Here is a 26624-nt window from a genome sequence, read left to right on the forward strand (position 1 = left end):
ACACAGGTATTGCACATAATTAACTGCCTGGGGCTCTGATATGGAACAAGAATCCCACCTGGGACCCCAGTCCTGGTGAAAGAATGGGCTGCTACTGCTTTCAACTGAAAGTATCTGTTGTTAGTCTTTCTGCACATTTTGCTTCCCATTCCTTTCATTCCTTGATCTTCAAGGTTGTTCACAGCTTCATCTTCTCAATCACTTTTAGAAGCTTTTGCTTACTGTCTTCATCAGCAGTTTCATAAGGTTCCATGGAAAATTGGTTTAGAGATGAACGCAGGCTTTCAGGTAAGGCAGAAGCATAAATGCGTTGTTTATCTACGAGGAGAGAACAGAAAAAGACTGAGATGTTCTTCTGAATAGCCACTTGGTTGAACTGACCCACAGTGAACTCCTTGCTGATCTGCCTCTTTATCTTTTCCATGTAATAGACACGCCCCTCCATGCTGGCTTATAAAGAGTTGCTTCCAGAAAGACTGTTTGCTTCCTCCACTTCACTGCAAATAATTAAAGTATTTGTCCTCAAATGCAGGCCTTTTGGCAAGCGTAGTTGTTTTGATATGACAGCATTTTTTTTTTCTGTTAGAATTTATATTGTGTTAGCTGGCATTCAAATTTGTTTAATGGATTTTGGGTTTTGTAGAGCTTCTGAACTGTCCTAATAAATATATATATATATATTTTTAATGTGAAATGTTGTATACTTAAAAATGACTCTTTGACTTTTCCAGATGGGTAATGTGCTATTTTTTAATTGTTAAGTTTTATGTGACTAACTTTACATGCAGTACATACAGTTTCTGTTGTCCAGCCTTCTGGCTCTTCTATTTACGCTCCTTGGAAATAGTAACCAGTAGTTTCTTGCATGATTCTTTACTTCCTGTAACAATGAAAATGCTAGACGCTAGTTGAATTATTAACTCTTCATGGTCTTAAATCTGGAATCCTTCTGGCAAGGTGAGAAGACATTTACCCAGTGTGTAACAGACCTGAAGTCTCAGCTCTGCCTGTTTTAAAAGCAGGGACCTGGACTTCATCCCAGATACCAGTTCTTGCTGCTGGTTCTTCTTGCCTCATCTCTCCACAATTCTTTTAGCAAAGACCTCAGTTGTTGTGTTTACATATTCAGAATTCTGAAAATGCTTAATATCTTGTAAGACAGACTTCTAATTCCCTTTTTTTATTTTTTTCTTTTTTTTTTTTGTACTCATAGCTACATCTACTACTGCAGAGACAGGGAAACTGTCTCCTTGACTTCATTAGAAGGCTTTTGTACTTCTCTTTAATCCTCCTGTGTGGTATGTACTGCAGCACAGCATGCACAGTCTATTTCACTAAAAGGGAGAACTAGTAGTTCCATTGCTGGTTGATAATACCTAAGCAGTGAGTGTCCTATGGCAGAAAGTACTGCAGGTGGTTGTAGTGGTAGAAGCAGCTTGTTTCTTGGAGGCAGAGGGTTAGTTACAGAAGTAAGCATGCTAATCTAGTTAGGAAATTTTAAGCTAGCTAAAATTTAAACAATTCCAGGAAAGTTGGACAATGCTGTATCAGTGTATAACCACATGCTAGGATTATCCATGTGTACTAGGATGAATCCTGCTTAGATTTGTCAAAGGGAGAAACAATTCAGAAATGACTGTCACTTGCAGTCAGCATGGGTAAGATACAAAACTGGCAAAGCCATACAAAAATCATGTAGGGAGAGCAGTGTTGATTGTTTCACTGTTATTTCTAGTAATTTTCCTTTTGATTAGATAGCATTTTAGGCTTCTTGGTTTTCTTCAAGTTCTCTCTGCTGTCATGGAAACAGTTTAGAACTGACTTTTTGAAAGTCTGTTAAGAAGATTATGAACAAGACTTTTGATCGGTCTGATGTGACTTTAGATATTTCACTGGATTTAAATGAGGTTTGTCTTACACAACCAATAGCAGTACAGGAGGAAAAACTTTTTTCTATGGATATTTTCATTGCAGCAACTATCAGACTGTCAGATGTAGCTCAACTACACCTGTGACAGAAATGGTGTTGCTCTGCCACCTTATGGCAGAGCTGAAGCCAGAAGACACCAATTCCTACTTTAATTTCAATGGAGATTACTGTGTATGTATTAACGTGTGGAAGCTAGAACAATAAATAGGAGTGCAAATGCTTCTGAAAGGGGCTGTGTTTTAATTATAAATTAAAAAAAAAAAAGTATTTTCTCTTATTGTTCTTATTAACTTTTCACATCTCTACTAAATTACCTGCTCTTTGGGCTTGGACTGACCTTCCTTGTACTTCCTGTGTTACTGTGATAGTGTGAGATAAAAACAGAACTGTCTACTGGCTCTGTTAAAGATTTAGTCTCTGGCTTTTCTGCCTCTGTTTCCCTATTTAAATGTACAGACTGTAACTTCTGACATCTTTCACCAAGAAAAAAAAAAAAACAAAAAACAAAACACAAAACAAAAAACACAACACACCTACTGCACTCTCCCCCCAACAAAACAATAACAACAACAACAAAAAAAAACTATCATCCTGCTCTGATTTCAGTCTGAAAACTACCCCTAAAGTTTAAAAATCTGCCTTTCTGCACAAAAAGTTTTCTGGGCATGTTTCTTTTGCCTTTCTCTTCTTTTCATGCTGGACCTCTTAATCTAAACCAGTACCTGCAGGCTGTTACCCTGCTTTCTGCTTCTTCCTATGCTGACTACATTGCATACTGGGTCCTGAAAATAAGCTATTAAGCCACAGAGACCATGTATGGTCAAGACTGTGGTTATGTGCCACTTTTATACAATAGCGGAAGCTGTCTCATCAACTGCTCAGGAGCAAAAACAGGGATTACTTCAGGATGTCTTGCTCCTGGAATTTTGAGCTACTTTGACAAATCTTTCATCTCTAATACCATATCATTTGGACTTGGTTTTGCCTCTGCACTGGTAAAGCAGTGATACCCTCACTGAAATCAGCTGCACAATGATACTGAGTTTTAGACTTAGTATATTGGACTTAACGGCATCATAGAGTGTGGTCCTTTTATGTCCTTGTGTTGATGTGATGTGAAGTACAGACATCACACTGGCAGGATATCCACGCTAATGTGCTAGACATTTATATTTAGTATGTTTCTGAAAAAATATGAAAGAATTTATCTAATTGCTGTTTGACTGAGATGGAACAGTCACGTATTTTGAGCATATTTCTTAGCACTGTAGTGCTGTAACTCCTTTTCCCGAGTGTTAAAATCAGACACTAAAATGTGCATTCACTATGTTCTCTGAAAATCAAGTTATTTGTTGGCTTTATTTTGGATGATGTGTCTGTCATGCATCAATTTAATAAGAGATGTGCAATTTAATGAGAGATGTTCTCCTTCTAGGCCTCGCTCTGTTGTATGTGTGCAAAACTGCAGACTGAGACAGCTGGTGGGAATGGACGGCCTGTTTCTTCAGTGTCAATCATTTATCTCTTGTAGTTGAAATGCCTGCTGAGTGGGGACATGCCCCATGCCCTTTGTGCTCATAATAACTGTGGTACAAGGCCTCATGAGCTCAGGTTCATTGCGTTTCAGGCTTTGTTCTTCTGGATGAGAAAGGGTGCTAAGTATAAATTCTATGTGCCTGCAGAGGAGGAAAACAAACAAACAAAAAACAGTAAAAGCTAGTATGTTAGCTCAGCATATGGTAGTACAGTTGCATGGAACTAATGCTTTAGTGTTCCTACATTTGTTTTATGTTTACTGAGGAGCTTCCACTGTTCTTGGACTATGTATTTCATTAGTAAAATACATTTCTGAGAGGATGCTATATGTCTGAGAGCTAAGCAACTAGGGTACTTCTGACCAGCACTGATTTCCTTAGTACATATGGCAGTCTTTCCTTAGCTAAAAAAGTGTAGTATTGATCTTTTCTTATGAAGCATTTTGAGATACTCTGGCCAAATACTTAAGCTAAGCCAAATTTTGTTCCTTCTCTTTCTTCATTTGTCCTTTACCAATTAATCAGTCATGCTCTAGGTCTAAGGCTGGACTTTATCCAAGGAAAGCTTTGGCCTCTTTCTTAACGTGTCATGCTTTTTATAGTCTGCAGTGTTTTTGCATTTGTTGACATCATTCATCTTGATTGGTTTTGATCTTGTTTCCTCTGAAGGATAAAATCATCATCAGTTAGAAGGCTTAGTTACAGAGGGAAGAAGTATTTCATGGCATTATCCATTACAGATACAAGTAACTGAGCGTACATCTATAATACTCATATACTGCTGAGTTCTGAGAGCAGAAATAACAGAGCTACTGTGAAAAGTGGGAAAATGCTAGCAGGTGTTGTTTCTAATGGTTTTCAGTCACTTTTGGCTAGTATAGCAACTATTCCGCTTTGCGTTGCATAATGAAAAAGAGCTTAATGCATTTTCTTTTGAAGTTGCACTTTTTCTTTGCACAGGAAACTCAAATAGATTTTAATGTGTATCCAGAAGTTTGAAATGAAGACTAAATGTTCCAGGGAAATAAAGTTTTGGGTCACTTCTGAGGGCTTTTATTCTACCAAGTAGTCTTTTGAACATTCTTGCTATTGTGTGCTTTGTTTTGTGCCTTGACGGGTCAACTTAAGAATTTAGAAGGGTGTAGCAAGTTAAAGTAAAAACACTGTCAAAAGCCAACCTTTCTTGTTTTACTGCTCCCTCTGAGTCCTTGCCTTAGTTGATTAGAAGCAATAAAACATAACTGAATGTCTCTCTGTGAGGCAAGAACACTGGCCCTTTCACTTGTGCTCTAATGGGAGCACAGTGGTAATGGGGGAGGAAATGATGAACATGAAGTCTTAGAAAGTAGTCTGTATCTGAGGTAATTTGTTATATCAGGCTGACTAATGTTTGGGAGGATGAGGAGTGGGTGTAAGCTGTGCAGGGGTGGTAACAGCTATCCTGTTGAAGCTATGGAGATATAGGGTGACCGTGCCCTTTAACTTTTGTTATGCTGCATTAGGATGCTTTGTCCTTTCAGGGATCTTCATGCTCTAAGAAAAAGAACTTTTTAGTTCCCAGAGTGTGGTAGTTGAGAGTTAAATATCACAGAATGTTCATCTCCGATGTATTTGCTAACCAGATAGGAGGTCGTGGCAAAGCTTAGAACAGAACTGAAAACTCTTAAGTCTGGTTTCAGGACAATATCATGTCTAAAGTCCAATCTGGCTTCAGTTTCATGGTTGGTTTAGGTATTCTTAATCATGGAGGTTGCAATCAAAAGCAGAGGTTGCAATCAAAAAGAATGAACTGATCTGTTTAATGTATGTATTCATTTCTCCTCCTTTGTGTTGGCACAAGCATTCAATTTTTGAGTAACAGCTTTAATCAAGAAGCCAATCCAGCTATAAAATCAAACCCAGCTACATTAAAAAAAGAAGAATATTCAGCTCTCCTCACATCCTGACCGTAACTGGGGCTAGTGAAAGGGGAATAGTAGTAAGAGTGGCTTTTTTTAAGATTGGCACAGCTGTCTTTTTGGTAGCAGCCTGAACTTGGGTTGGTTTAAAGCAACTGAACCTACAAGCACAAAGGGAACATACTTATCACTTGTGAAGAATTTGCCTTGTGTGTTTTTAACAGTTTGTCCTTTGTAGAGTAGCAATCCATCATCAGCGCTGTTTTTGTTAGTAGATTCAGAATGGTCAGAACAGTCCTTGCCGAACACTTTTATCTCTGGCCATTTTTAATAAATATTTATTTGCTGAATTTTCAGTCAAAATCTGTCTTCCTAAAAATGTTCTAACTGAAAAAACATGGGTATAAATCTTTCTGGAAAATGAGTTGATAGCATTGTGAGTATTATTTAGCAAAATTTTAGTTTGTTGATCTTTTCAGCAATGTTTGCCAAGCTTAGCTATAATCATAAACCATAAAATAGCTGAACTAGGAGCTGCAGGATTGATGTGGGAATATTGAGGTGAAACTCTGTGGTTTGTAGTATGCAGGAGGTCAAACAAATTTATTGAATTATCTCTGCTGGTCTAAAAGTACACAAATCCCAGCCGTGTAAATCCCAGCTGAAGGTATAAAAATATGGCAGAGTAGCATGGTTATGCTCTGAGATGAAACATAATTTGTGGAGGCAGAGGAGAAAATATGTTTGTGAGTAGATGAATTATTGAATATTTTTGACTCTAGGAATGGATGATTTCAAGGAGGGAACTCCTCCAGCTTTTCAATACACTGCTCTCTGAAGTAAGATGAAGGTTTTGTCTGAAAAAAGTGAACAAAAAGTTAACCATTCATGTGTGCGGTTTGTTTTTATGCTCATTAAAAATGAAGTGACTGGTTTTTGTGCTGGTTACATGTGGTGTCTTTTATATGTATCTAAATTACTTTTACTTTTGGAAGATGTTAGGCAATAATGGAATTATGAAAGTTAAACTTGATTTGTTGTTACATCAGACTGAAGCATGATTTGAATCAAGTAATTGGAATTACAGTAGGCTAAAATTGCTGAAAAATGAGTTTGGAAAGTTGAAATACATTTATTTCCTATTAAACCTTAATTAAAATATTTGGTTCTGTTTTCAGTTAAGAACTACTGGATTCATAAGTGTAATACACAAATGATAACATTTATGAAGTTTAATATTTACTATTTAATATTTAAACCATATTTTCAAAATACAGAATTGTTCATTTTATCAAATAAGTTTTCCAGTTTTCAGGCAGTGACCTTGCAAACAGTTCAAATGATCGGTGACCCTTAAAAGCACAAGCCAGTGTTTTCAAAACAAAACAACAAATCTCTTATTTATAGCAATTGCTGATCAATTGCTGCTTATGTTACCGTCCTCATCCTCCATCCTTCACTCCTCATCTCTTCTCTTAAACTTCATGTTTTCACTGTTATTTTCCACCTTTCTTCTTAGATGGATGGAACAACACGAAACAACATGAAACAACTTTTCTAGTCAGGCTAGAATAATTTCTGAAATTTATGTATTTACATATTTCAGTCTGGTCGTATCAGTGGTCCACTGACCTTAACTGAACAGCAGCATTCATTCTCTCCTACCAGCCCCAACCACCCCCCAGACGAGAAGAACTGAGCAAACATGCTGGAAGGTTCTGATGATGAATGTTATCTATATTATTTTCATTCCTCCAGTCTTAAACTTATTTGTACTTTTTTTGTTTAATAACCTGATAGGAAGAAGTAGCTATATACGTTTCTACAGCATTAAGCATCCTATGGAGAATAAAATGTTTGTAAATCAAATGTACAGCAAAAGAAGAGACAGAACAGACAATGTTATTGATTCATGCTGTTATTCTGTGGCTAGGGACTGGATCTACCTGCTAAAATGGGGATCAAATCTAGATTTTAAGCACAAAGTAATTTTGGAAAACAGGTGATTTAGTGGCTTTGACTGGTCTTACTTTGAAGATACAGGATGCTAATGAGGTATGTAGCTAGCTCTGCACTGGGATTTGGAGCACGTGTGGATGGAGATGAAGTCTGAGATCTGATCTTTGCTGTTCTTTCAGGAACAATGCTGGTGGTGCTGCCTGCCAAAGCCACAAGTTTTAGGAGCATCAGCAGCTAGCCAGTGAGAAAAGTAGATAAAATCATTGGTGCCTTTGTCCGTGGACACAGTAACAGCTTCAGAAGGAGAAAGATAAATCAGTAGTGAATGAGGAAAACAAAGAATAGTTAGATGAGAAAGGCTGCACTCCTGTTTTGTCATCCCAGACGAAGGGCAGGTTGTACAGAACATGCCATTCTGTGCTTTGTCTTTCTGACCTTTTTGGCTGCTGCACAGTAAGTGTTGCCTCACTGTCATGAATTTGAAATGAGCTGATTGTTTCTCTGTTTGCCAGTGGGCTGGATGTTTCTATTTCTCATCAGTAATGTGACAGGTAATGTTTGCACAGTGTCACTTAAAAATGCTGAGATTGATTCTTCTTTTTTTTTTTTTTTTTTTTTTTTAATATCATCCTGTTGGATGGCATCATTCCAAGAGATGTCATTGTGGTGGTTAACCAGAGAGCTCAACGTTACACAGAGCTGATTTGGGGGATTGGGACTCTTGTTTTGTCACAAAGGAACTAATGATAGAAAGCAGCCTTCAAAGTTTTTGATTATAGCTCATCCTGTCTGTTTGGAATGATGTCGGTGATGCAGGTTTCAGAAGTTGCAGAATTAGGGATCACTGCGTAACCAGTAGAAAACCTGCAATCTTAAGAAGCTCTGTATATTGATAACAGAAGAAACAACAGTTTCCATAACAGGGTTTGTATTCAATTGCTTGTTATGAAATTGCACATTCAGGGTAAAATCTTCATCTGACTGGCAGAGGAGAAGAATAACGAAAACCTAGAACTGAATAAATACATAAACGATTGTTGGGATGTTTATTGGTGCAGTATTTGGGGATAGGAGGTATTGTGAAATCTTTGGTCAAATAATAGAACACAGTAGACTGGGGCTGGGTATAAGATAGTTTTCTTTGGGAGACAGAGCAGAGTCAAAAAATGTAAGTCTTCTCCGTTCGGATGATAACTACAAAAAGAGAAGCTGTTTCATTACTGTTGTAAATTATGTTAAAAGCAGATATATCTTGCTTTTTCCTGTTGGCATCTTGAAAAAATAGTTTTTTTTAATAGGTTATGTCTATGAAACTGTTCAGAATTGAAATGCATATTAGCATGCATATATTGTTCACCTTGTATCTCTCTGTCTTCAAAGTTTAATGCATCTCTCATGAAAAAATTATGTTTCTTGTGGGATAGTTTAAGGTGAAAATATTGAATCATTTTTTTCAAAGACAGGGAAAGCTGAGGATCTCAATCAGTTAAGCCGTGGGGGGGGGGTGGGGGAACAACAACTATCCTTTTCCCTGTCTTGTATAAATATTTATTTATTCCCAGGTATAAATATCCTTTTCCCTTTCTGGCATAAATGAAACTTATTGCTTCTGTCATCTAGAGTTAGTTCTGCTGATTTTCTCGATGTTTTTAATGTCTTTCTTGGTGCTTATATTTTTCATATGGATTTAAGATTGTTTGGATAATATTTTGATTGTAATTACCACTTCATTCAGTCATTTCTAATGCAGTACCTTCTAAAAATGATGAGACAAAAGTTTTAAGTGGTGAATTCACAGGGTAATTTAACCTACGGTTTCTGTTTTGTGAAATTTCTTAATTTAGCTGCTGTGTTCTTTATCTAGGATTCAAATATCCTTCTAAGAGACTCACACTTAAATTATTTTTAAAAATGGAGCTTAGCCATTGAAGTGACTGGTGCTGCTGACTGCAAAAAAGCTGAAATTATTTTTAAAAAGCTGAGCCCTGTCTTCCTTAATTGCTTTTAAAAATGGGTTGACAACACCAGTCCTTTGGAAGAATGATGCTTTGACGCAGGGAGCTATCTTTGTTGACAGTATGCTGTGTTGTATGTGACAAAGTGATAATCTCTTGGTATGTTTCTGAGGTCTTTGAAACTGGCTAAATATAAAATATACAGGAAATAAAAAGTATTGCCTGTTCAAGAGACGTAGAAATTGTCAGTGCAAATAGCAACTGATATTTTATTCAGGTGTGTTCTATGTGCAAATTAGCCTGGGTAAGTGTTGATAGAAGAGTGTGCAATGGTAACTTCTGGTTCTGTCATTTTGCTTGGAAAAAAAAAAAAAAAGTTCTGGGGGGATTTCAGCTACTATTTTACAGCAAATGCCAGTATTGAATTATAAAAGAATCATGCTCTGGTAAATTTGGAAAACATATTTGTACAGTTAAGTGCTCTATGTCTGGATTAATGAGTAACTTCTACTTCAATTAGTTGTTCTCCTGCGGTGTAATAGTTGGGCTTCTTTTTCTCTATAAAAACTCTCCTTGTTTTCATTTCATCACTTAGCACCCCAAGATGCACATTCCCCCTGGTAAGCTGCCATTACTCCTGATGGGGATAGTTTGTATTACAGAATTTCATGCTGTACCATTCGTTCTTCAGAAAGGTAGGATCAAAATTTCACACCTAACTTTAAGAGTTTTCTAAATACTAAAACTTTTGTTCATACCCAGTGAAAAGCAAAGAAGTTTTTATTCTTATGCAGCTTTTGTCAGATTCCTTAATGATTCAGTATGAATAAAATTAAATAAATGTGATTTTTTATAACTAAGTAAATAAAATTAAGTACTCTCAAAGTAGCAGCAAGTTAATGAAGGTCCTGGTTTAGCATGTTACCCTTGAGCTGCAAACAAAATACAGTGAGTCTTCTCTTACATTCTTGTATCTTACAATCCGGAGCACACTTCTTTTTGGCACAATTAATGATTGTAATTGTTCCATTTCCTTCATTAAGATTTACTAATTTGTGTAATTGTACACAAATGTACATTAGTGTACAATTGTACATTTGTGTACAAAACGTACACATTGTACATTAGTGCCTCTGTGCCAGGCCATGCCTTCCAATTTCAATCTGCTAAAAAGCAGAAAAACATTAACCTAAAATAAATCATTCCTTCTTTTTCCCCTTCTATTTCTCAGATCCTAAGTGTGGGCAGAAAGTTCATGAGACAAATCCATGGAGTTACCTTAACCTTTTCACTCGGATTGTTGGGGGAAGCCAGGTGAAACAAGGCTCACATCCGTGGCAGGTTTGCACAAGCATATGTCGTTTTATCTTCAGAACAAAGTCCTTTCTTTCTTCATATTCACAGAAATGACAAAAGAAGACTGGTATACTTTGTGCTTACTGACACTTAATGACATATTGTTGAGCTCCACCTTGCATTTATGAAAAGCGGTGAAGCAGGCTGAGAGGACATGAATCTGTCCTGCTCTCTAAGAAACCTTTGCGTATTGTTTATCATTAATCTAAAGATACTCTTTCAGAATTAGTCTATGTAAAGATGCATGGGTGAAACTGCTTAGAAATAGGATTACCCCAACACCCATAAACATTGTCAGGCATCATGGATTTGCATTTTGGAAGATAGGGTACCTCATGATGCTTGTGGTGATTTAAGCTTACAAACTGAATAAAGGTTATGGAATAGATGTCAAGGGCTCTGCGGTGCTCCCAGTGACCTACAAAGGAAAAATTCTTGACTAGCCAGTAGCCTTTACAGCATGCTGAATAAGTCCGTGAATTGGCATTTTTTATATGTAAGATGCTTTTATCTAGGTATCAAGTCATAGACAATGAAAACAGCAAGGTTTAACATCTCTTAATCTCAAGGAAAGTAGGAATACTGTGAATTCATCTTTGCTTGAAGTGCAGCATGTACCTTAGCTATCTGAATCTGCAAAGTCTTCTTTATGTGATACAGGTTTCCTTGAAACGAAGGCAGAAGCATTTCTGTGGAGGCACCATTGTTTCTGCTCAGTGGGTGGTCACAGCAGCTCACTGTATCTTAGAAAGGTATGGATGTGATATTTCAGGAGCATTTTGCAGGTGCAGAAAAATATTGTGTGTGCCGTAGCATTTTTCTTTGGAGATTACTTCCAAGTACTGCTCTTCCACCAATATTTTCCATCTTTTAACAAGAAGGGAGAGGGAAAAAAAAAAAAAAAAAAGACAAACAAAACCTTTGAACGTTTCAAAAACTAAGAATAAAATAGCCATACAAAGTGAGATGAAGACTGACTTTCAAGTAGGTAAAGAGTAGGTAAAAATCTATTATGGATGTAACCTAATTATAATTATCAGGTGATTGCAATATTTTTTTTCCAGAGGTAGTATCTAGCACCAGAGGTGCAATTAAATGGTGAATAGACACAGTACTTACTTATTGCATGCTGATGACATTAATGACATTCAGCCTTAGTTGAAAAACAAAAACAAAACACAAGGTTTCAGTCCTGATTCTGTTGTGGCTTCAAAGAGATTTTGAGATTCTACATTCTAATTCCCTGGCAGTTAATACTGAATCTTTATACTAATGGATCACTTAGAATTTTACATTTGATTTGAAATAGTGTGTGACCACATCTTGGTTAAATTAGCTATAACTAACTACAGAAGAACTGGCAGTACCTGAATCAGCATAAAGCCTCCTGACACAAAAGTAATACATCAAGTTGGTGAATAAATCTGAAGCAGAATAGCAAGTTCATCATTATTGTTTTTTTTTGTTTGTTTGTTTTTGTTTCCTTGCTGTACATTTTGATTCAGTACTAGGAACCCCAAAGCAGGATTCACTATGTTTGAAGGCATAAACAGGGAATGCTAAAGAAGTGTTTTTTTTTTTTTTTTTTTTTTGTACTTCCCTATACTCAAATTTTCCATTCTCTGAAAATTCAGTATGATCAAACATTTTTAAACAGAAGAATAGGAGCTGGTTCTATAGCGAACCACTTAAGCACAGTCAGGGGTGTAGCAAAACGTATTTCTCTCGGTCCTTTTATTTCTCAATTTCTACTGTTGGGCATGCATATTGACTGTAGATGTCCATGTAAATGCTTTAAAATTTGAAGATGAAAGGTATTAAGTATCAGTAGTAATAACTTCTCTGTTTGTAAACAACTACATTTTTACTTTCATTTTGAATATTCTATAGTTGAATTTTTATTTTACTCTTCTGCAGGAACATACTCGAGTATTTGAATGTCACTGCAGGAGAGTATGATTTGAGGATCAGGGAGAATGGAGAGCAGACACTCCCTGTTAAATATGTCATTAAGCACCCAAACTTTGACCCCAGAAGGCCGATGAACTACGACGTTGCCCTTCTGAAGCTAGATGGAGTCTTCAAATTCAGTAAGACCATAGTTAAATATGGGAAATGTGAAGATGGAAAAGCAAGGATAAATTGTCAAATACCTAATTAACATTTCAGACACCACAAAAATAATTAGAGAACTAGACAAAAAATAAAGTATTTTTTTGTTAATGCTTTTTCAAATATTTATCAAGAAACTTCATGTCCATGTGTGGCAGGTTCATCAGTTTTGCCAGCATGTCTTCCTGATCCAGGTGAGAAGTTTGAAGCAGGATATATCTGTACTACTTGTGGCTGGGGACGTTTAAATGAGAGTAAGTCACTGGAATTGTTCTTAAACATTCTAGTTTTATTGACACTGGCTGTGTCAGTCTTTACTTCCTTTGTGCATCCTTCTCTTGCCAATGGGCAAGGACTTGTATAGCAACTTTGTATCTGTGTAGCAGGTAGTTATTTTCAGATGAGCAAACATTCTCTTACCATATTGTTTGGTTTCAGATATTTACTTGAAAATTATGTCTGTCCCAACATGCAGTGTTAGCTTATTTCTGAAGCTAAGAGCTTTGCATAGGCTATAGATAGCCCAGAAGAAATGATAAACTGGTCATAAGAACTGTAATCTCAAAATGGGATCTTTGCTAGCTTTTATGTCTACCTGTGAATTACCTCGATGGATCACTAGAGTACATGGACCCGTATTTCATGTTGGAGACACTTTGAAGTTTATTTAAGTAAAATTGCCTATGTATGCAAAACTGGATGTTTATCAAAATATGCTTGTAAACATAAAATGGCCCAGAGCAAGTTTCCAATTGTTTTTGTTTGTGTATTAGCAGTGACATTAAGTTCATCTCTCAACACTTCTTATGAACAGGTTTTTTGTGTTTCAGACGGAGTACTCCCTCAAGTTTTATATGAAGTCAATCTACCAATTCTGAATAGGAAGGAATGTTCAAGAGCATTGTCATCTTTAAAGAAGCCCATCCAAGGTGACACTATAATGTGTGCTGGATTTCCAGATGGAGGAAAAGATGCCTGTCAGGTCAGCTGAACAGAGGGCATTGTCTACTTACAAGTATTCCTCTGATGCTCAAGGCTCTGTGCACATAAATGAATAAATACACTGCACATAGTGATATTTGGAGTGTATTTCTTTTGATGTGTGAATTCTTGGAAAAGTTCTGTATGGAGGAATGCTATTAATTGCATGATTCTATTTTAATTATTGTGTGAATTGCATGATAAGTGTCTGACAGCATTTTCACAGTGTATCCCACTGCAGTAATGCATAGAGCTTTCTAACTTTAGAAAACTTGATACACATTGATTAGTGAATGCAGCTAACATAGTATTGAGGAAGTTAGAAAGTTTTGCCTTGGAAGAAAGTGAGATAAGATTGATTGTTGCTTATCATGTAAAATTAAAAAAAAAAAAAAGTTCTTCACTCCCTTTTTCATGCTGAAGCACAGCAGATGTGCGCTTCAGAGTGAATTAATCTCTCCCCATCTTCAAAATCCTGCCTACTATGTCTTTTTTTTCTTTTTTTGCTTTTTTTTTTTTTTGAAACTACTATTTTGTTTTGTGGCAAGTTTATTAGTATGATTAAAAAAAGGCAACTCAAATTCTTAGAGGTTTGCTCAGTGGTTGGTATGCATGCACTTTAAGCTGTGGGTTCTGGGGGTTCTTACAGGGAGACTCAGGGGGCCCTCTTTTGTGCCAACGTAAGCATGGTGTGTGGATTCTCGCTGGTGTGGTCTCCTGGGGGATGGGATGTGCTCGTGGCTGGATAGGTAATGAGAAGAAGAAATATTATGAAAGAGGATCACCAGGAATATTCACAGACCTCAGTGCAGTACTTTCGTGGATTCAAGAAAATATGAGTGCTGGTATTAAGTCTCCACAGTAATTTCTCTTTGTGAAAACTTTTCTGTCTCATAACAACATTTCATTTATCTTTTTCAAGATACAGTACTAATATTATCCCATTATTCCTGTCAAAGTATTATAGCTTTTCACAATGCCTTTAAGTAGATGGTACTGATTGGTAATTGCCAAAACCAAACTGAGATTATTGTAAACAATTGTTTCTCTTCCACTTTGTCTTCTACCTGGATGATATATATATTTATTTATTTAGTATTACTTATTCATATATTACCTTTAAGGAGGATCCTTTTATCCAGCTAGCCAGTTAGCCTGGTATTTTTGGTTTTAAGTGGAAATTTAACCAGTTGAAAGTCTCTGAAATTCCATATGCACCTCTTTGAAGTTGCTTATCATTTTTCTCAGCTAAAATGTGTTTATTGGGCATTTGACTGGATGGGGAAAAGTCATGGTCTCAGAAGCATTTCTGCTTACTCTGCCCAAAAGGCTACATGTCCTCTGTACAACGGAGCAGCATGAAAATTATCAACCACTTCCAAAGTCATGCAGATAGAGATATAAATAACATCATGTCTAGGTGTTAATGTCACTCAGAGCATTAAGACTCTGAATTAATATTTTCTCCCAGTTTGAGCTATGTTCTTTAAAAGATGTTTGTAATAAAATGTATGTGGAGAATTGGAAAACTGAGGAGGTGTGTTTGAGAGGTTTTGTTAGTCAATGCTTTAAAAAAAATGATGAGGAAAAAAAAAAAATGTCCTAGCTTCACTTGCCACTCTTTTACACTGTTGCACTGGCACAAAGAATCTGCAGTGTAACTGCTGTCAGGCTCAATGTCTCTGTGTCCCTGATGTGGTGGAAGCAGTTGGATTCTGCTTCCCTGAAATGTATCATATCTACTCAAAACAGAGAGAGAGTGCTGCTCAGATTGAGCAGTGGCCTATCAATGTGTGGTTAATTCTAGAAGTGGTTGCTCTAGAATTGTTTATTCTGAAATTAGCATTGCATGAACTTACAATTTTGTTTTAGTTCCAAGCCTAATTTACTGTAGGTGCTATGTCCCCAGGAAGCATTCAAATTTGTGTCAGTGCTAGCTGTATAAACTTACTATTTCACACTGTTAAAATTAGAATGTATGTTGTGAATACAAAACTACAGTAATATATTCTTCTTTTTTTCACCCCCTTCCTCCCTTATGAGACCTGAAAATGAAAAGTTCTACACGTGAGTACAGTATTTTTTCAGAATCTTTTATCTGTGTTAGAGCATAACCAATCTGCTCCCTGAATAGTCTGATATATAATCCGTGAAGGAAGAAACATATTTATAGCATGACTCATCAATGCACTTTAAAATGTATACTTTAAAAATACACTTTTTTCTTCTGACTCAATTAAAAAAAAAAAAAAAAAAAACCAACAAACAACTTATGTAGGATACTACTTATGTGCTGGTGACTTCAAAAAGGAATTTCCCTTAAGACAGCTACGTATGAAAAGCAATACCTTTTTTTGAAATGTAAATAGGATTAATGGGAAAAATATAGAACAGAGCCTCAAGCAATGCAAGAAATCCAGTTAGTGAGGTTGATTCTGTATAATAATATAGATTATTATACAGGAAGTATGAGATAAATTGATAGTATTTCTGAGCAGTTTATGATGAATCTACTTGTCTGATGTCCATTTCTGTGAATAAAATATAAAAAACAAAATCAAAAGCAAAAATAACTAAAAAAACGAAATATGATATAATTTGTTTTACAATTGAAGTTTTATTTTGATTTTGGTATGTTTATGGTTTTTTTGGGCACAGTTCAACTACATACAATTTCACATAAGGATAATAGTAACTCCTGTGAACTAGATCATAGAATTTCAGTTTTTACTATCTAGAAATTTCTCAGATGACAAATGACACAGTCAGTTTGCATAGACTTGTTTATACCAATGAGCATTCGGTGTTTAAGTGCTGTCAGTCTTTTTTAAATTTTTTACTGGTCTTCCTAGGACAATTTAGGTAAGATAATCGTTAAAATTGTTAAAGTACATGACTCTTTTTTTTTTTTCCCCGTGAAGTGTTGATAAATGTCTTACTAGCTTATCTTGGCAAGGAGAAAGAAAGGCAAGAGGAGGTAATTTTTGTAAGTAGTTATAGTTTCCAGCAGTAGCTATCTCGACAGAAAATCTTTTGCTTCTTCCAATACCATGTTACAGAAGTTTCCTGCTGTAATATAGCTAAGAACATTATTATAAATGGACAGCAATGAATACTTATGTCTTGTGATATGCATTTTTTGTCCCTGAAAAATACTTCAACCAAAATCTTAATTTAGCAAATAGTTTATTCAAGGTAAAAAGCAAGCACTGCCATTTTTACAGTAAAATATGATAGGGCACTGGCAGTGCTTGGTTTTTGCCTTCAAATTCTGTGCTTTAAAAGTGGCTTGCTGTAATTTTAAATAAAAGAAGGAAGACAGGAAAGACCCAGCATCATTCTGCCATCAGTTACAAGTTACAACATCAGTTACAGTTACAACATCAGTTACAAGTTACTGCTGAGCAGTCTTGAGTCTCACAATAGTCTCAGATAATTGCAAATGTATTCTTCCTATTTTGTTTTTACACTGCAATGCAGCATTTTGTGGTGTTCAAGATGGCAAACTCCCAGACAATGAAGGAGAATTACATTTTCCTGGAAGTCTCAAACAGTTCTATCAAAACCACCAGTGAGTAGACAATACGGAAACCTTGCCCAGAAACTCTTCCTGGTACCTGTGTGGTTGTTTTATATTGTAGTTTTGACAACAGGAACAAATCTATCATTCCAGATTGTGTGTATGGACTCTACTTGTACCGGAAGGAAATTATATATTGCTTCATTTTTCCCACTTTGATATAGAGCCAGAAACATTTTGTGACTTTGATTCTTTATCAGTATATTCAAAAGACAACAGACTTCTTGGTGAGTTACTGTCCTCTTGTTCTTTGGAATAATCTGTTAGCATAACCTTTCGTTCTAAAGGTAACCGAACCTAGAGAGGACATTGCAGTTGATGATGTTTTGCTCATGTTTTCATAATAAACACATTGTGACATGTGATCTAAACTAAATGATGAGAGGTTATGAGGGGAAAAGAATGGAAGAATACCTGTTACGGAGCTGTGTCAGCATGTGAATTGATGGTGTCAAGGATTTTCAAATTTTAATATTTTAATTCTACTTTTAATATTTTTATTTTCTTTTATTTGGGCTAATGGATTAATAGTGAATAGAGGGGATTGGGTAGGCAATTTCCTTTTCATCTTTGTTTTTTTATAGCCAGGTACAAAAAATAGTACCTCAAAGTTTTCTCAAGTGACTAAATATTCTGAACTATGATTACTATGATTATTACTATGATTACTGAACTATGATTATATCTTGTTACAGGAAAATTCTGTGGAGGAGATCTTCCATTACCTATTTTGATTGGCTCCAATAGTATAAGGCTGAAATTTGTTTCTGACAGCAAGGATTATGGAACTGGTTTTTCCGTGATGTATAAAGCTCTTACACCAGATATACTTCCTAGTAAGTCTAAGTCTAGTAATATACCTGTCTGTGCTCTTGGGCGGTTGCCTGAAAAAATAAACTGGAGGAGAACACAGAAGAATTTAGCTTGCTGCTCTTTTTCTGTTTTCTTTCTCAATTGTGTGAAAGCACCATGAGAGGTTTTCTGGATTTTATTTTTATTTTTTTCCAAATGATTTAAGAGGTGCCTCCTTTTTTGTTTTTCTCTGGATTTCCAGATTCTGACTGTGAGTCCATAGCTGTCCTTTTTGAAGAAGGAGTGTTACAAAGTATGCACTATCCAGAACAGTACAGTAATCTGGCAGACTGTCAATGGATTATTTATGCACCAGAGGACCATGTAATCAAGGTATAATATGAGTGCTTCTTGTGTCTACAGAATGGAAGCGGATAACATTTAGTAGACACGAAAGCGTGCTGCTAAGGACAAACAAGATCTCGCAGCATAACCTTTAATAATGCCACTGGATACAGTTAAGAGAAATTGCTTTCCATCCCAAAAGCCAGATAGGTTTTGATTTCTCCTTTAGGTTAATAGTAAAATAGGATTTTCTGGTTTATCATGTGTCATCTTATTTTGACACATTTTTCTATGAAATTTAATATGACGTGTCACTTGTTAGAGGTCTGAATGCCACAGAAACCAGACCCTAAAATAATCTTTGAGACTATTAAAGATATTTTTGTAGATAATTGAATTTTAATTTGTGAATTTAACAATATTTTTTTTCTTTAATGTAAAGCTTACATACAAATCTTTTGAAGTAGAAGAGAGTGAAGATTGCTCTTACGATGCTGTGACTGTATATGAAGATGTGGGAAAAGAGGAGGAAATTGGTTTGACTTTCAATTTTCAACATATTTTGGGGATGAACTATCAGTCCTATGATTTTCAGTAGCTCTGTTTTACAGTGTAAAACCAAGTTCAACATTAGAATATCGGGTGATGTTGAAGGTACCAGTCTGAGTACCTTGAAAATACATGTATTGATTCTTCTGTTCCACTTGTTGAGGCAAAAAGACATCTAATAACTATTTGGTGTATTTAAGTTCTATATGGAATGAAATCTGAATTCATGTAAATGAAGAGAAGAATTTAGGACAATAATTTGTTTTTATAGTAATTATGTTGGTCAGATCAGGAACAGAAAGCAACCCATGGGTTTCAGAGTCCAGTTTTTCTTCACTCCAGATGTGCATTCATGTTATTCTTACCACCCTGATAGAGATTCCCCTGGCTTATATCAAAAGAAAGGAAGACCTGTGCCAATCGAATCTTTTCAACACTAATTAATGCTGTTGCTTAGATTAGCACTGGCAGATGTTAGTGCTGAAACAGCAGTAAGGAAACCAATTTAACAGTGTGTTCTATATGTAATGGCAACCTAAGAGCGTGAGTGCTGCAATATTATCTTGCAAAATGATACATGATTCTCCTTGCTCTTACGAGATAATTACTAAACAGACTGACAAGAATAATAGAATTGTCCTTCAGCCTCAGTCTGGTTATCTATTTCTCTCTTGTGTACAGTTCTTTTTTTTATTATTATTTTTTAACCTTCCTATGTGGCAGCTGGAATGCACAGACTGTTGAAAGAGATAAGGATGAAAAACTACCTTCTAATCTTCTGTGAACATCTGCTTTCTGATCTCTAGCTAAGTCTTGTGGATTTGACCTACCAGCACCTGTTTTAAGCTCCTCTGCTCTGATGTTTGTTGTCTTTCACTCTGATGAAACAAAGACCTTTGGAGGATTCAAAGCTACAATCTCTTTTGTTCGTGTAACAGGTAATAGAAGTAACTTGGGAGACTGCCTCACTGGGGCAGCACAAAGGGCTCTGCACTGAATCTGGATATTCAGAATGATTTTGTTCTAGGAGATTTTCACATAGTACATAGTTTCAGTGAAAAATAATATGAACCTATTGAGACATTGAACAAATGACTTACTGAGCAGGTAAAGAGAAACAATGGATCTCCCCCAAACCTCAGGGTTTTGTTTTGTGTAAAAGTATTTTGGTGCATTTTAAATGGTACTTTAGTACCATGTGAATATGTAATAACACAGGCCCCTGCTGTAGAAATCTATTCCTTCTACAAAAATGATAATAGGGAAATAAAAATAATTTTGAAATAAAAGTATCATTCAAGACAACCCACTAACACATTTGTTATTTTCATTTGCTAGATTTAGATACTCTGAATTCAACTAGTGAAGAAGTTTTTGAAGATATGGATACGACTGTAGAAGAAATACAGGTTACAACAGGTATGTCAACCTGAAGTATGTTTTCTTCATGGGAATGTGGAGTACCTCTAGGACTGAAATAGTGTTTTCTCCAAATATTTGATGGCTGCATTCTGAGTTGTCCTAAGATTTTTTCCTTAGGATGCGTTGAGGAAATAAAAAGATGAATAGTAACCTTTCTATGTTTTAGCTTTTGAATAATAGAAGACTTTTTTGCTTGTTTCCTTCATCTTCTTCAGTCACTTAGAGCAATACACTGTCATTTTTACAGCCTGTCAGTCAGTTTTACACCCTGCTTCTTGGAAAATAATTGCAAAGAGTATAGGGTCTTTTCTGTTTCAGATGATATTTGTGGAGTGCCTTCAAATCAGCCCAGGTTCATCTTCAGTAGGATAATTGGAGGTGAAGAAGCAGTACCATACTCATGGCCTTGGCAGGTCAGCATACAAATTTCAAATGAGCATATCTGTGGAGGAGCTGTCCTTGCCAAAGAATGGGTTGTCACAGCTGCTCATTGCTTTAATTCTAAGTAAGTACACTGGGATGAACCCTTTGCTGTGAATATCTGCAATTGCACAGTGCATCTCTGCAGTGTGGTGGTCCTGCCTAGGGAGGCTGGTATGGTTTTGGTTACTACCTACTTGCAACTCAGTCAGGACTCTTTCTCTACACACACATATTAGCCTTACAGTGGCTACTTAGGAAGCAGCCTCATTCTGTAGGATTGGTTTCCTTTCAGATCAGTCTACAGAGGAGATGACAAGACACTGTCATCTTGTCATCCATTGTTTATTCTCAGGCAGTTTTTCTCTGGGTCATTTGCAGAGCATGATTTCCTCTAGGTAGAATCAACCTATCAAAAAGTCTTAAAATTACTAAATTTATATAGACTTTAAGAGGACATAAAGGTAGGTTTTGTGCACAGAAGCCAAGAGGGCAGTCTGTGAGACTTTCAGACTCTTTTTAAAAACACTTTATAAAATGTGCTTTAATTATTCATCTCATAGACTGAACTACCAATTTCAAATGAATCACACTTAGATTTTTAAATTAAACTTCACATACTTCACATAAATTAAACTTCACATACATCTTGAGTCATTAAAAATGACACATCTTGAGTCATTAAAATATTTTATAAAAATCCTCCCTGATAATGAGATATTCTGGACCAATTTTTAAATAAAGTAGTAATTACTTGAAAATGAGAGGAAGTGTTCAAAAGCTAAGAATGACAAAGATGTTTAGATATGTACATGTATATTTTCTATTGAACTCTGAAATGGAAATGTTGTTTTGAATTTTTGACTTTGTCTTTTAAGTTTCTAAATATTAGTTTGCAAAATTTTATGTCTGGAGCATTGTTGTACTGTGTTGAAAGTACTGCTCTAAGAGCAACAATATGGAGGATTTTTCTGTCACACATTGCCATTGCATCAGAATTTGTGTACATGGCTTAATGTGATTTTATCAAGGAGTTATGACATGTTTTCAAGGAGCTGAAAGGATTTGGTTAAGATAACAGAGGATGAAATGAAATGCACCTGTTGCATTTCTTCATATCATTTGATGAGTAGTTATGATGTATAGGTTACCCATTTTTTTTCATTAAGATAGGGACCAGCGCCATCCCTGGATGGTATTGACCATGCAGGCCTTGAGTCCTGCAGCAGACACTCTAAGTCTTTTATAAAGCTTATCTTTCTGTTAGTTCACTATGTGTTTGAGATATGCTATGGCTTCATCATGAGATTTCCATAGATTTGTATGGTAGTGTGGTCCTCAGGTGGTGTTGGTCCAGGAATATGTAGGGCTCTAGTATTTGTTTTGGGTGAGGGAGGTTATAAGATTCTCACGTTTTATGAATGTTGTTATAGCAGCCTGAGAATGTGCTTATATTGTATTTACATTTTTTTGGCAGGGAATTGTACAGAGACCTATGGATGGTGGTCACAGGACTTCATGATCTTACAGAGCAAGAATACAGACAGGTACTATAAGTTCTGCTTAATAACAGAAAGCATATTAATCTTACAAAATACATTTTAAATGTAAATGTATCTTTCAAGTTGTTCATGATGCAGCAATTTAACAGCCTGAATGCTGGTTTTAATCTGCATTTGTGCAACATTTTTTATTTGTCTGACAGAGAACTTGCATCAATATAGTGTCAATTAATCCATCAATTAATGGTGTCTTCACCATTAATGAAGTGTAAAGCTCAGTATCCTGGAAGATGTCTGAGGAGTATATTGTTTCTAAATTTTGGTAATAGTTGGCTTGGTAATAGTTCCCAGAAATAATGAGGACACAGCTTTGCTTTCCACTTTGCTCAGACTGGACAAATGTTTTTCCAAGACCCTTTTCCTACATTTGGTGGATGAAGTTTCTTGCACATTTCCTGATCCATGTCCAAGAAGCATAACCCTGACTTCTTAATAAAAGCAGCTGCTGAAGTTACCTGCTTTCTTATAAATATTTCTTCCTCCTCAGACATTGTGCAAATTTATAAGAGATTTTAAAAGAGCTTTAAAAGAAGATCTATAAAACCAAAGACTCAAATTCTCAAGTCACTCAGCAAATGTCAATGTCCTTGCTTTCCTAGAAAAGATCAGTGAAGCAGTATATTATACATCCAAGCTTTAACAAAACCACAATGGACTCAGATATTGCTTTACTGCAACTGGCCAAGCCCTTAGAATTCAACCACTATGTGCGGCCAGTGTGCCTCCCTGCGAAGGACGAAGTGATTCAGCCCTCAACAGTGTGCATCGTCACAGGATGGGGGACACATGAAGAAGGTATGTAGTCTTTGCCCTTTTGAGGGCTGATCAAACTGTGGCTGTCTCTTATGGTTCGTTCTGTGTTGTAATGTTAATTCTATCTATACTTAGTCTCCTGGAGAACTGATTTGCTAAGAAGTTTTCACTTGTGTAAGCTCAGCTAGACGTGCGTGGATCTGAGTAGGAGTAAAGCAATCAGATAATACAGATTTATGCTATTTGAAAAAGAGAAGAGTAAAGCTGCTTTCTGGAAGCCTTAAATAATCAGGCTGTCAAAAGCACTAGAGATATACTGTGGAGAGCAGTCCTGCTCTGGAGGAAGAAAAAACTGAAGGGACCCAGAGATATTTCTCCCTTTTTGTGATGTCAGGTGAGGCAGGTATTGTATCATTAATCAAAACCTCTGCTGGTTTCTAAAATGTTTTTTTTTGTTGTTTTTTTTTTTTTTTTTTTTTTAATTTTTTTTAAAGACAGAGAAAAGAGTAAAAAACTACGTCAGCTGGAAGTCCCTATCCTGGTGCTTGACAGATGTCAGACCTATTACATAAATCTGCCCAGTAAAGTGACTCAGAGGATGATCTGTGCTGGATTCCCTCTGGAAGAAGGCAAGGACTCATGCACAGTAAGTTGCACACATCACCTTTGCTTTCTAATACTTGGGGTATGTCCAGATGTGTTCTGAAAAGACGGGAATGTTGAAACCTCCCTAGGAGCTGTTCTCTTGCAAACAGGTTGTAGGTGATTTACAGTGGAACACACCTTAACAGTAGGATTTTAATTAGTCGTATTGTATAAAAAGGTACATCCCTTGATGAACGGTTATTTCTCTCACTGCCCTTAAAAACATGGGCACCCAAACACGTGAGCAACCTTGAGCCTATTGTGTAGCTGAAGTTATCTTTCAAAAACATAAGGAGTGCTTTTGGATTGTAACAGGATTCCTTTGTCCTTGAGCAGGGTGATTCTGGTGGTCCATTAGTTTGTCCTTCAGAAGATGACTCACGATTTTATACCCTTCATGGAATCACTAGTTGGGGCTCGGGCTGTGGAAGGAAGAGCTACCCAGGAGTATACACAAATATCGCGTTTTTTGTGGACTGGATCAAGCAGAGTGTTAATACTAGTGGTATGTATGCAAGCAAGCAAAAACTGATTAAATTAATCCTTTTGCTGTTGCTAGCGGCTCTCTTTGAGGCCTTTTCCAGGATGCCACTTTTATACTTGGGCGTCTAGCACTTTCTGAAATCTAGGCTGCTTAAAATACAACTAGCTGAGTGCCCAGAAGCTGGTGAATCTAAATCAATAGTCAGTTCTGAAAATCTTACTACTTCAGGATGTATTGTTATTCCTCTTCACCGCATTTCCCCTCCTGAAGAACAGTGCTTTTTATTGTTGCTGCTTTGCTGCCTCATTTCTAAGGGTTGGGGGAGGTAGGGAGGTGTGAAATGATGCTTGATGACAGGTGAGTCCACTTCGAGGAGTTGACTGACAGACTTTGGTGTTTGCAAAGTTTACCTGGTGTTTTTTTTTCCTTTCTTGTAGATCTTCCCATGTTCATGGTGTAGCTGTCAAAAGAGCAGTTCTGATGGACTACATTGTAAAACACTTCCAAAGTACAAATGTCATTGAAAGCAACATTTGGTGAAGCGTATTAGATTATGACTGGTGAACAGATTACAAAGTAGCTGATACTTAGCTTGATTCTTGTACTGCCTATTTATCCAAGAGAGACTTTGACCATACCTGTATGTTCTTGGGAAATACAAAGGTTACTCACATGCTTCTGGCACTGTCGGTCTGTATTAGAAGGAACGATAGGAAAAATGAGTCACCTTATACATGTACTGTATGTCAAGCATGTCCTTGAATGTAGCACTGGAGAGAACAAAAACTAAGATGAAATAAGCACTTGTGTAAAACAGCTTGAGGAATAGTCCGTTATCTTTCCATTAAGGTCAATGAGAGTGTTACCTCTGGCTCTGAAAGGACCTAGGCAGTGGCAGTAGTAGTGCATTTGTGAGGAGCAGAAGAACATTGTCTAGTGATTAGTCAATCAAATTGCTGTGAAAATTATATTTTAATATGACCAAGCGATGGTCCCTATAGGCCTGATCTGACCAATTTGATTGTTAAAATACTCTTTTCAGCTGAAAAACCTGGCCAGTCATACCAGTAATAAAGGTACCCGCTGCAGCAAGGAAGTTGAATTGCAGTGTAAAATACATTTTTTTTTCCCTCTGGTTCTTTCCTATTATTTTTAATTTTTAAAAGCAATGTTTTGTTTAAAGAAGTCATGCAGTTTTGAGGAGTTAGAATGTGCTTACACCATCAATCCCCCATTGTTGTAACAATTTTTCTACATGTAACTGCATCAAAAGAACTTCAGTGCTTGTAGAAAGTCACTACCAAATGAGGAGAAGGCATAACTATCTCCAAAACTATTCAGGCTTTTAAGATGTAAGGTAGGATCGGCAATGAGCCAGGATGACTTGCATGACCACTACCTTCTGGTCTGCCTTCACAGTGGAATTGTCCATTAGTGTGAAGCCCTATGTATTAGCTCATGTATTCTGCAAGATTTTCATGGCTTGTTAAGATTAAAATTCCTCTGAAAGACATTTTCTTGACATTACATAAGTTGTTGTGGATGTATGGAATTCTACAAAGTCAGGGCTGTGCTAGTTGGAAATGCTGATCTCAGCTATCCACAACTTTTCAATAATCTCTACAACCTGGGATGATGGAGGTATGCTTAATCAAATGTTTCCCTTGCATCAGCCATGCACCCACTTTAATTCCATGGTTGCAATATTTTTTTATTGATTGAGAGAAAAGAGAATCTGGGTCATTAGCTTAAGTTTTCACTATACTTTTGTGAAGTCTGTATTTAACTGAACTGTTTGACATCAGCTATGTAAAGTATATTACTTAAGGTCGGTTCATCTTGGTTAGCAATGCAAGTATAGACTGAGGTCTAAATGAAGTCTTGATGACTTGTCCAATATTTGTAGTGTGGTGTTGCTATGCCTGTGGGGAATCTGAAAATGGCTGAGATTCCAATTACTTGTATTCAGGACTTCAGTAATGGTCATCAAAGTTAACAGATGTGCTCACAAAGCATTAGGTATTGGATTGTCTTTGGAATCAAACCACTTGCTGGTTGCAAACTGTTGCAATTTTCTGGATTGAAGGAAAGTTGATGTTTTGATTAAAAAGTAACATCAGTTTTTCAAGCTGCTGGACATTTCATATATTCATTAAGTTTTGAAAACAACAACTAGTATTTGCTATTTTAACAAATTGTTTGTTGTTCAAATAGAAATATTTGAAAACTCTGGTGTTCTAGGCCAACCACCTTTGGCACCATGCAATAACTGGCAAATTAATCTATTAATTAATATATCCATATAGCCCAATTAATCTATCCATATAATCAAAGAGGTACTGTGTA

General features: G+C 36.3%; 1 protein-coding gene across 1 annotated transcript; it reads left to right on the plus strand.

The window, feature by feature from the left end:
• Window positions 1-26355, plus strand: OVCH2 (ovochymase 2). Its single transcript, XM_021271809.4, has 22 exons — window positions 1-288; window positions 9873-9972; window positions 10509-10618; window positions 11294-11385; window positions 12551-12723; window positions 12904-12999; window positions 13576-13727; window positions 14376-14571; window positions 15770-15793; window positions 17207-17297; window positions 17400-17533; window positions 18002-18142; window positions 18361-18491; window positions 18886-18979; window positions 19799-19930; window positions 20331-20411; window positions 20733-20919; window positions 22312-22381; window positions 22996-23191; window positions 23644-23795; window positions 24131-24299; window positions 24716-26355. The coding sequence occupies exons 1-22, from the start codon at window positions 271-273 to the stop codon at window positions 24736-24738; spliced, it is 2562 nt and encodes an 853-aa protein (XP_021127484.2). The 5' UTR covers window positions 1-270; the 3' UTR covers window positions 24739-26355.
• The last annotated feature ends 269 nt before the right edge of the window (window positions 26356-26624 follow it).

This window comes from Anas platyrhynchos, chromosome 13 (genome assembly GCF_047663525.1).
Source record: "Anas platyrhynchos isolate ZD024472 breed Pekin duck chromosome 13, IASCAAS_PekinDuck_T2T, whole genome shotgun sequence".
In the NCBI taxonomy this organism is placed as follows: Eukaryota; Metazoa; Chordata; class Aves; order Anseriformes; family Anatidae; genus Anas; species Anas platyrhynchos.

Excerpts from the sequence above, each read along its gene's own strand:
- OVCH2 (XM_021271809.4), top strand. Across the intron at positions 19,931-20,330 it reads CTCTTTTGTTCGTGTAACAG|ATTTAGATACTCTGAATTCA; the intron begins GTAATAGAAGTA and ends TTCATTTGCTAG. Across the intron at positions 23,192-23,643 it reads ATGGGGGACACATGAAGAAG|ACAGAGAAAAGAGTAAAAAA; the intron begins GTATGTAGTCTT and ends TTTTTTTTAAAG.